Consider the following 10,742-nt stretch of genomic DNA (forward strand, 5'->3'; position numbering starts at 1 on the left):
ATAAATAATATTTTCAAAACATAATATGTATATGCTTTTAATAGAGACTTATGACTTTCAAATTGCAAATACTATTTTAAACTTCACTTCCATATAGTTACAAGTTTTTCCATGATTTTGTAATTGGCTAAAAATTTTCTTGTTGAAAAATCAACTCACATAGTATGCAGCCATTAATTGGGGTAACTTTTCTATGAATTGGAAAGCTGCAGGTTTTGTTCAGTTACAACTGAACAGTAGTGAAAAAAAGTTGAATTTAATACTTAAATGTTGAATTAATACATTCCTCAATAAAACATGTTAAGTGTATTCAAACTAATGTACAAATAAGATGATTATTTTTTCATACTGCTCTTCTTTATTCTTAGCTGGGATTTTATAGCAGTTAAGTTTTCTAAATTCCCTTAGTCATGAATTCCTCCAAGGGTAATTGTCTTCCCCCTGAAAGAATAAATGAAAAGTTACAGAAATTCCCATGCAGATTTAAAATAAAGTTTCCCCACCTTCTTCCAGTCAGTGTGCTCAGAAGGAGGGTCCAGGCCCAAAGGTGGTCAGAGAGACCCAGGCTTTTCTTCTTCATCGCGGGCTTGTGCAGCTGAAAAGTAGAACAAGTAGAGATCAATGTCTCTTATAAGAAACATCAGGTTGTAACCACTAGGGCTGACTGAGGCAGCTCAGATGAATGCTTTGAAGTCAGGAAATGACCTCACTGGGATATGACACCTCATTGGAAGCAATGGGAACCTGGACCATCCGTTCTCCACTTTCCCTTCCATATCTCCATTCAGAAATATATCAGTATCTTAATTTCTCCTGTAAAAGTATTACAAGTTGAAATGCTTTCAGGTGACAATATTGCTCAACATAAAAACTGTGAGTTTTTTTTCTCTAGGTTTTATATTTCCAATATAGTTTGCATTACTCTCTTCTAGTTTTTTAGTCATCTGAAAAATTTGACCTTTCTGATTCGAGTTCCCGCAACTAAACTGTGCACTGCAATTTTTAAGCTGGTGTCTGTCACGGAGAGGGCATGTTTCAGGGCTGGAATGGGGTAGGTTAACTTGCTTTGATGGCTGAATTCCTCTTAGCATTCTGAATGTATCTTGATTTCAGAAGCAACTCTATCTTTAAAAAAAAATAGGAAACACACTGTTGAATGTCAAAGTCGTGCTTACATTTTCTGCCTGTGATTGCCTTGTTAAATATGTTCACTAATGCTTCTGTAAGGCTAAAGGACACACTTTATAGTCCAGCCATGTGCTGATCTCTCGCACACACATACCACACTCACATCAACGCACACCAACATGCCTACACATATCTTTCAAGCCCTCTCGAATTTTGCCAGGTTGCTGCTAGAAAATGTTTCATCTCAAACAGATGGAAGCTGAGTGCTTTGCTTTGCATAAATAAGGGACTCTTTTTTTCCCCCCTCTTAGGTAAAGTGTAATCAATCACCATCTGATTGTTGAATTTAGACTTGGTAGTGGGATGCTTGAGAAATGGAGTATGGAAAGCTTAGAGAATTTTTTAAAATTATAATCTATTTGTAGAGTCAGTTTTTAAAAACCTGTGCCCCACCTGGTTAGAGAGCAGAATATGGTAGCACTTTATTTAATGTGCTATAATTCATTCCAGTCATAATATGAGAAATGTTCAAGGTATTTGTTAGCACTTTCCTAAATCTACAGCAAGTCTTTTAAGGCATATTTTTCATTAAACACTCTATAGTTTAATGCGGTATGCCTTTAAATACATCTACACAAATGCTTTCCACACTCTCTGGTATCATTTATATCAGTAAAAACCATTACAAACAGGCATGTAAGCAATGAAACATAATGTGTTTAGAGTGAAATGATCTAGAGATAAGAACCGTGAGCTTCATAGTTTTTAGTTAATTTAGTGTCTGGCTCTGACACAGATGGGTTGCATATGACAGGAAATATTAGATAAATTATATTATGTTAAAATATTGCATCCAAATTGCACGATTATAATTCATCCTTCTATTAATCTTTGACATTTGCTATGAAGGAAAAACAGTTTATCTTACCCTATTAATATTTGCTGGTTTTTATTTTTAAAAGATAATTCCTGAAAGGGTAAATGAAACAAAATAAAACACAGTCCCAAGGCAAGGTACCATAGCTGTTTGTCCTCCTCTGACATTTTAAAAAGAGAAAAACAAGCCTATCATGCCACTTGAGTTGTCGAGTGAGAAAGTTTCTTGCAAATACAAACATAATAGTTTAAAAGAAACACTAAGCTTCCTCGTTACCCCTTTCCACCTTAAACCTCCCCCCCACCAAACACATACTCCAAAAACCCATATCCCATCCCACCCATATCAAATGATAAGTTGAGTTTTTGTGTTCAGAATAGGAGAGCCCCCTACACCAGAGGGCATTTCAGCAGCGTCCACTGAAAAGGAGAAAAGAGGCATTTTTGCAGCCAGAACGAGAGCATGCCTTCCCCTAGGATGAAACATTGAGACAGGTTTTCTGTCCCAGTGTTCTTAACTTTAGACTGTGCCCACCAACGCCCCTCCCCACCGAATCCCAGCTCCCTCTTGGAAGAGAGGAAAGAGAAGAAAGACCAAAACAACAGGTCACCACCCACCCCGTGGAATAAATTCAAATCTGCTTAAGAAAGGGGGACAGAAAAGAAGAGAGGATAGAAAAATAATGCTCCTATATTGCTGCGGTTCTCAGCCTGAAAGAAAAACATTCGTTGTTTCTACCTGCTATGGGATCGGGCTCTTGTCCTGTTCCCTCTTTCTCTTTAGCATTCCAGTCTCTCTGGCTAGGAAGAGCCGCCCTCAAAGATCTGTGCGTTGCGGTCCAGAGCCGCACTTACCTCGGGCCCCCTCTGGGCACAGGATCGCTCCAGACCCGGGAAAAGTCTGCGAGAGGAAATCGTAGAGAGCCCGGAGCCAGCGCGAGTCCGCGAGTCCGGGCGCTCCGAGCGAGGGGCGTCCTCGCCCTGCCTCTCACTCACTCGGTCTGAGCCATCATGGACTCTGCGTGCTCCTTCGCCGAGGATTTCACACCCAAATTTGCTTCCCAATATCCAGTCTGCAGCTATACAACAAAAGATTTCTCTTTACCAAGACAGTAGTAATACGTCCCAGGGCAAACCGGATGTGAAATAGGCGGTGACTTCATGCCAGAGAGATTTTATTTTAGAAAGGAAGGTGGTACCAGCCTCTGGATCTGGAGACCAATCCGCCCATTTTTTATATGCAGCACAATTTAACTTGCACCGCTCTGGCCCTAATCCCCTTCTCTCTAGCTGCAGACCCAAATCCTTCTACGGTCTGCTGCGAGCTTTCCCTTTTTGAGGGGAGTACTAATGGGGGAGGGAAGGGAAAGAGACCTAGGACCAACACTCATGATTTTTTTCACACTTTCAATTTAGGAGCACGCTATTTTAAGGTGTGCCCGTTAAAAATAAGGCTTCTCGGTATAACTATTCGGCCTTTTACCAAATATTTAACCACTGTATGCATATGAATGAACGCAACCTACGAAGAAACAGAGAGGCAGGGTACACATGTGGCGAGCGCGCTCCCCTCTCGTCCATCTCCCTCACTTGCACTCCCACACACATGCCTGAGTCCCCGTGCCTTGCACAGTCACGGACGACGAGGAAAGGCAGGCAGAGTTCTGGCCAGTAGGGAATCCGCTGCCGGGTTTAGAGTCTTTCGCACTTGCACAGGTTGTGAACGCTTTCTACCCCAACCTTAATCTGTAGCTTAGAGGACAGGAAAACGCGCTCCCAACCCAGGTTTTAACCTTTGGATGCAAGCGTTTCTCGGTTTGTTACGATGAAGAAAACACAGTCTCTGTAAATATGAACTGTGCTGGGTTCCGAGGGCACAGTTCACATTTAACTTTAAGTCGCCCAGATCCTTTCTAGGTTTGAGAGTCATATCTTCATTTCTGGAATCATTCCTTTGCCTCCTACTCCATCGTTCTCCTGATTACGAAAATGGGAGAGGGGGAGGAGAGATGAACAAAAAGATTTTTAAGTCAGGACCAAACCCTCTTCAGCTTTTTACCTCTGCCCTCTTCTGTTACCCTCCCTGGTGGCTCTCCACCCACAAATAATTACACGTTTAGTGAAGGAGGGTGTGTTTCAGTATCACTCTAACTAAATTTCCAAAGAAAATCAGGGAGGGCTGTATCTGCTTGGATTTTGTGAATGGGTGTTTGTAGCAGAGAGGAGATGGGTGCTGTGTTCCTGGGATGGCTTACTGACATGACCTCAAGCCCTGGGAGCGGTTCCTGCAGCACTTTCGCGCGGACTAGGTAGGAGGAGCTGAACCCATGGGATGTCTTCAAGTAACACTTCTGGTAAACAAAGTCCGAACTTCGGACTTTGGTGAGAGCTCCCTGGCCAGTTTTTCCCAAGAGGACTTAGAGCAGAGGAGCTCTTTCTGGTAGGGCGGAGCTTGGCTAAGCAAAGGAGAAGCCTCAGTGGCCGATCCATACCTCTCTTAGGTTTTGATCCTACGAGTGTTCCTTGACCTTGCACCAAAATGCAATCGTCTTACGTGATTAAAACTTGAGGCAGGCAACTGAAGACCACATTCTCAGTTGAGTTTGTTTATCTTCTGAGTTTTGAAAGAGAAATGTTATTGGGCAATTATTTCAGAAATACATCAAGGAAAGGAAGCTTGAGGACCAGCTTATGGTACCCTTTCCTGTTTCTGGGCACGAGTTGCCTGTTCGGTTCACACTCAACACAAATTAATGTGTTCTTACAGATGTTCATTGAAGAAACATCTTAGCTTCCCTTTGTGACAGGACCCAATTTTTATTTATTTATGTGCTTATCCATTAACTCAGTTATTTATTGAGTAGTTCTGAGAATAAAACTCATTTTAGTGAGGTTTAAAAACCCTAGGTAAACAATTAGAAAACATGGTTTTCTTACCTGAAAATATATGTCATACAATTCCATAGCTTTGTTTTGATTCAGCAAAGACTGATAGTCCTAAAAATATGATCTTTAGTCTATATTTCTTCTCTTGGGTGAATTACCACAGCTTCTTCCACTCTCCTCTACTAATTGAGTATAACTTTATTTGCTGTACCTAATGGATACTGCCAAATCACTCTACTGATTGTTGTCTGAGCACAGTCACTGAAACTTTGCATTTGAACAGCAATCTCTGAGAACAAATCCAATCATATCTTGCTTCAGGCTTAAAAAGTCATGTAACTATCCAACAGTAATCAATTGCACAGTTTTTCCATACATTTTCAAATAAATATTTACATGTAACAATTGGGTATATCCTAAAACCCAATTCAATATGTAACATACATATTGAAATGAAAATATCCGTACTTAGGCTTTCTATTTCAAATTCTCTCACAGGCTAATTTTTACTAGATGGTGTATGTATAGTTTGTTCTGGGATAGGTATGTTTTTAGTAAATAGATGTAATAACTTGTGGGCATTTAAAATACTGATAATTTGACTACTCCAAAAACAGCAATTGAAACTGTAAATTAATTGTGTTATCTAAGGTATTATTAAGATATGCACATAACACCAAAGAATAATATATAAAAATTAAGGGCAAGGAAATACTTTATATTGTCTCATTAACTGAATCTTTTAGATAATTGTTGTCATTCTTCTTCCCCCTCCAGGGGAGTAAGTCTCTTCAAGGTTTGTGTGAATCTGATTGAAGTTTTGAAATAATAATAACTATAATGTTTAATATTCTTAAAGTGTTTACTTGGTGGCAAGTAAGTGCTAATCAATTTGCATAAAGCATTTAATTTAATTCTCAAAACATGAAAGTGAGAGATAGTCTTAATATACTCATTTTGCAAATTATTCAATAAATTATGAATTAGAGGGAGTGAGACTTTCCCAAGGTTGTACAGCTAGTAAGTGTTCACGCTGGAATGCAAACCAGATCTTCTGACTTCAAGGCTTATTCTCTCAACTACGCTTCTGCATCACTTCACGTCCTTACTGTGTGGTAGTGAGTTGAGGTTAAAATCTGTTTTATTCATCTTCTATCTATGGTTGACCATCTTCATCTCAGTCCCATAAAATCTGCCACTGAACTTTTTGGAAAATACTTGTTCACACTCAGATTCTTTGTTATAATGATCTAGTACATCCAGCTGAATGTAGTGTCAGGCTCGCGTTAGTATTGCAGAGGTTTCTGCTGCTTCCCTTCTGTCTTGTGAGGCCAGTCGCAAAGGCCTTTCAGTCACTAGCTCTGGGCAGAAGGGATTCGAGGTCAAACCCAGGACCAGGGATCCTGGGGAGGCCGAATAGCTCTATTTCTAGTGTTGCAGTCTGGTACATTTTGCTTTTTCTGTCAATTGTAAATGGCAGGAAGCCCTGACCTAATTGAAAAAGTGTACTGATTCTTTTCAACAGAAATGTTTTTACTTTTTCCAACTAAATGTGAATCAAATGAGGAAAAAAAATAGTAAAAATGTTCTTATTAATTCAGTGTGGTTTTTATCATTTACACAATAAGTTGGGGTGAGTAAAAATTATAAAATATCAAGTAAGCTTCAGCTGAAATCTAGAATAAAGTGGTCTTTTTCAGTGTATTTGCATGGCTCAGATATTTACACTGAAAGTATATTTTAATGTTAACATTCTGTGAAACGTGGTTATCCGTTTACAACAATAAGGGTACAGGTTGCAATTAAACATGTTACCTACATTATATACGCATACTCACATATTTATAAAGAATATTTACACTCACTAAACCAGTCCTTTTTTTCTCATGTTCCTGTATAAAATAGAGACCATCTTGTTAATGGGGCATACTAGCACATCCAGAGAGCAAGCCTTTCCTTTATACTTGATATTGAAATAATAGCTTAGTTTGGAAAAAGGAAAGAACTGTGATGTAAATATTAGAGTGCTTTTTGTATCTCAACCTAGACACTTTTTTTCATGTGGATTACTTAGAGAAATTCTTTTGCCCAGGCTGAAAGGTTAGTTTAACATCTCAGTGTAGTGAGAGGCATGGTAAGTATAGTAAAGCAAAGTCAAATTTCTCCCAAAATATTTGAGTCATAAATATTTGGCACTCTACAGGGACTTATAAGTTGTTTGCCCCAACCACTCTGACAGATTGCAAATTTTATGTAATTTTTCCTGTGATCTTCGCAGAACTAGAACCAGAAGTAGAACCCAGGTTAGCATGGCACAGTAAATGCTCATACATGGGTATATGTCTGAAGTCCCTGACACCCAGTAGCTCTGTGACCATTCGTATGTTATTGAACTTTTCTGAACCTTACTTTCTGAAGTTTTACAATGATTTAATAAAAATAAAAATAAAATCAGGTAATAGCACCTTGTTAGCTGGTTGTGGCATAATATGGGAAAACATAGACCTCTTGCATAACACGTAAGAGGCATTCAATGAGTGCTGTTTCCTACTATCTCTTCTATCTGAACACAAATTCATTATTTTTGAGCATTTTAGTGCATCTTTTACAGCATATTCATGCAACTCATAACACTGATTATATTATGCACATCTTGCCTAAGATTTAACAGAAACACCAAATTTTCAGTTAGATGAGACACTACGACAGACTAGCCCCCATGCTACCTTACATCCTAGGCCTGTTTTTTGTCAATAAGATTTTCAGAGAAAAAGAATGCTTTTCATTATGCCTGCCTTAGGCATAGAATATTTTACATATGCTCTAAGTGAGAGAGCTTTGAAGGGCGTCTTCCTCAAGATGAGCCATGGCACGCGCTCAGGCCGCAGCTGCTGCAGCCAGCCACAGACTCTCCCAAAGGCGCATGTGCCTCGCTTTCCCATAAGACTTAAGAAGGACCTAGCCAATATCCAGCAAGTATAAAATATGTAGGTGAGAGACAGACTCTACATGATAGTCAGATAAGTAGACCTCTTTATCTAATTTTCTTCTGTGGCACTTTTCATTTATCAGCAACTCATGTGTAACCCAGATTCACCCATATTTCTTCGAAGTCTTTTCAGATTTGTCAAACCCGTCGACACAACCAGGAAAATGCAGATTTATTTTGAGTTAAAGGAAATGATACTATGCTGGTACTTGAAAGGAGTTGTTAATTTTAGAATATCAAATAAAATATCAGTAATTTCCAAAACTTTGAAGAACAGTTTTATACTCTAAATATCACTGGCAACTTGAAGACTGTAATTTAGTAGTTTGGGAGGTAAGAAAACAAACATTGTTTATTAAAATGTCACAGTTCTATATCAGACATTCTAAAATGTTACATCCTATATGAGTTGACTGAGGAGGCATGTATTCTTTATCTTTATGGAGAAAGTAAGACATTCGGGATATATATGTGTTTCTTTCAGCAAACTTCAAGTATGTGTGTGTGTGTAGTCTTTCTGTGTGCATACAGAGTCTCTGTGAACTCCTTCAAACCGTTAGAATCCTCATTTACTTACCCCTCTTTTTCTTTGTTAAGGTGAATGTAATAGATATTTAATCAGTATCACTTATTGTTTAGCATGAAGAATGAAAAATAAAGATTTAAGTTGGAGAAATCAATTTAGAGAGATTGCTTATCAGAAGTAATTAAAAATAATAGGCATGTTGGTACCAAGAAACTGCATTTAGTTTATGCAGTCTTCTCGCATGATTACGATATGCCTTGTTTAGAATATTTGAGGATCTTAATATGGCCTTGTTATCCTGTTGGGCAGCTGCATTTACATATTTGATCAAAATTGTAAAACAAAAAGTAACAGGGACATTAAAGGAGCATTTAAAAAATCGCTCATCCTGCCCTGAATGGCTGTTGTATTTGTGGAAAGGATGAGAAAAGTAAGGATTTACTAGAACAAAAATCAAGAATTAAGACACTAATGCCCCATCTGTTCAGTAGCTCCCAGTTCTTGATGTGTGCAATAATTGTGTTTTGTGGAGGGAAATAAAAATGAGTTTGTGGATGTGAATGCATTTTTTATTGATTTTCTTAAGTATATTAAAATATAACTGATGTCCTTATGTTAAATAGAACTAATTCAACTATTTTACTATAATTTACAACTAAAAGATCTTTTGACCTAACCCATTTCCAATTTTGATTGTAATAACATTCACCAAGATTTTTATTAGAGAAAACTTTACAGCCTCCATTTTAATTACATCTATAAGCTTGGGCAGAGGTAGGGAATCTTAAAGATGAATAATGATCACTTTTGAGTAATTTTATTTATGAACTATAAGCCCATACAAACCTTTAAAATGTAGACTTTCTCCCATGAGAACTCAAGGTTCAGCCCAGAAAGAATTGCTCTAGTTTAGTAAAAAGATACAACATCAGAAACTGTGTAGTCCAGAACCAATGGACTATATAACATAAAGAATCAAGATGAGAAACAAAGATATATTTACTTGTCCTTCACTTCAACTGCTCATAGAGATGATGGTACATAATTGCCTTTGAAAGATGTAAAGTGTGATTTTGAAAGCAATTGAATGGGCTTGCTTTTCGTCACTACTCACATTCAGTGTTAGAATTTAAACATAAAGTAGACCATTTTTAAATTTAAGGAGATGAAAGAATGAATTCCAAAATATCACTTCTTCCCCCTACAAAAGAGATTATCTCTTATTTAGTACCTGTAACATAACAGACTCTGTAGTATTTTTTTTCACAAAATCTTTACAGTTGCAGTATCACAATAATGCTCTTTACTGATAGAGAACCTAGGTTCAAAATGAGTAAGAGATTTTCTCAGAGACGAGTGGCTTATAACTCAGTCTCGATTTGAAACCATATATATAGATTTTGTGGCTTCAAAAAACTTGTGATTATAAGGCAATGAATGTAAATCCTTTCCCTGTAGTCTGGGAGAAGAACTGTCACAAGAGACAAATGAAAAGATTTCTGATCACAAATACTTGCACAATGAAGTGTAGTTCTTATGAATTAAAATTTTTTAAATGTTTAGTATAGGAAGTCAGAGTAATGTATTTAAGAATGTAGGATTTGAAGTCAGACTTTTTCTTTTTCTGGCAGGTATTTACTGTTTGGGCACCTAACTTACCTTGAACTTCAGTTTCATTATTTGTAGTAGAGGATTAATAATTTGATTTTACATAGAATATTAATGAGGTAATACTTGCAAAGTAGATAATACATTTAACTGCATCAATTGCTAACTATGGTAATTATTAATACAGTCTTTACAGTGTAACAGTTTCTGAAAACATATACCTTTTTCTAGAATATTTCTTAGCTTTTCAAATTTTGAAATTAAGTTTTTATACATGACAACTAATGAAGCTGAGGCTTTGCCGTTGAACCAGCTCAGCCAAAAATTTATCAAATACCAGACTGACCATTTGGGTTGTTTTTTTTTTTTCCATCATATACTGATAGCCTGAAGCAAGAAAACTTTGGCCTTTATACAGAAAGTGAATTTATTATTTCAGAGAAATTTGACTCAGCAGGTGGTAGGACAGAAGACATAAAATTCTTAAGGCTGAAGCTACTGCAAGACTCAACCATAACCCCACAACAGGAGGCAAAAAAATTGTCTCCATCCAACATCTGCTCAACTATTCTGACAATAAGACAGTGTATGCTTAGTGAAAATATAGGGCAGCTTAATTTTGAAATCAGACAAAATGGAATATAAAATAAATGGGGTGAAATTAATGAATGAGTAAGAGGTTAAGGAAAGTTGCCTACTCTTGCTGTGTCTTACCCTTTTCTGACAATT

General features: G+C 37.4%; 1 protein-coding gene across 2 annotated transcripts in view; it reads right to left on the reverse strand.

Moving 5' to 3' along the window:
* Positions 1-3,594, reverse strand: part of GABRA1 (gamma-aminobutyric acid type A receptor subunit alpha1) — a 51,999-nt gene extending 48,405 nt beyond the window's left edge. Inside the window, exons 1-3 of one of the 2 annotated variants that reach the window (XM_054568088.1) lie at positions 3,531-3,594; positions 2,860-3,083; positions 504-595 (exon numbers count right to left, since the gene is read on the reverse strand). In XM_054568088.1, the coding sequence (XP_054424063.1) occupies positions 504-595; positions 2,860-3,083; positions 3,531-3,585 (371 nt within the window). In that variant the 5' untranslated portion in view covers positions 3,586-3,594. Of the gene's footprint in view, positions 1-503; positions 596-2,743; positions 3,084-3,530 lie in introns of those variants that run through there. The other variant, XM_054568089.1, reaches the window with a different exon arrangement.
* Positions 3,595-10,742: the final 7,148 nt, after the last annotated feature.

The sequence above is a fragment of the Pteronotus mesoamericanus genome, unplaced genomic scaffold, assembly GCF_021234165.1.
Source record: "Pteronotus mesoamericanus isolate MK-2021 breed Mesoamerican mustached bat unplaced genomic scaffold, CSHL_Meso_final contig_2, whole genome shotgun sequence".
Taxonomy (NCBI): domain Eukaryota; kingdom Metazoa; phylum Chordata; class Mammalia; order Chiroptera; family Mormoopidae; genus Pteronotus; species Pteronotus mesoamericanus.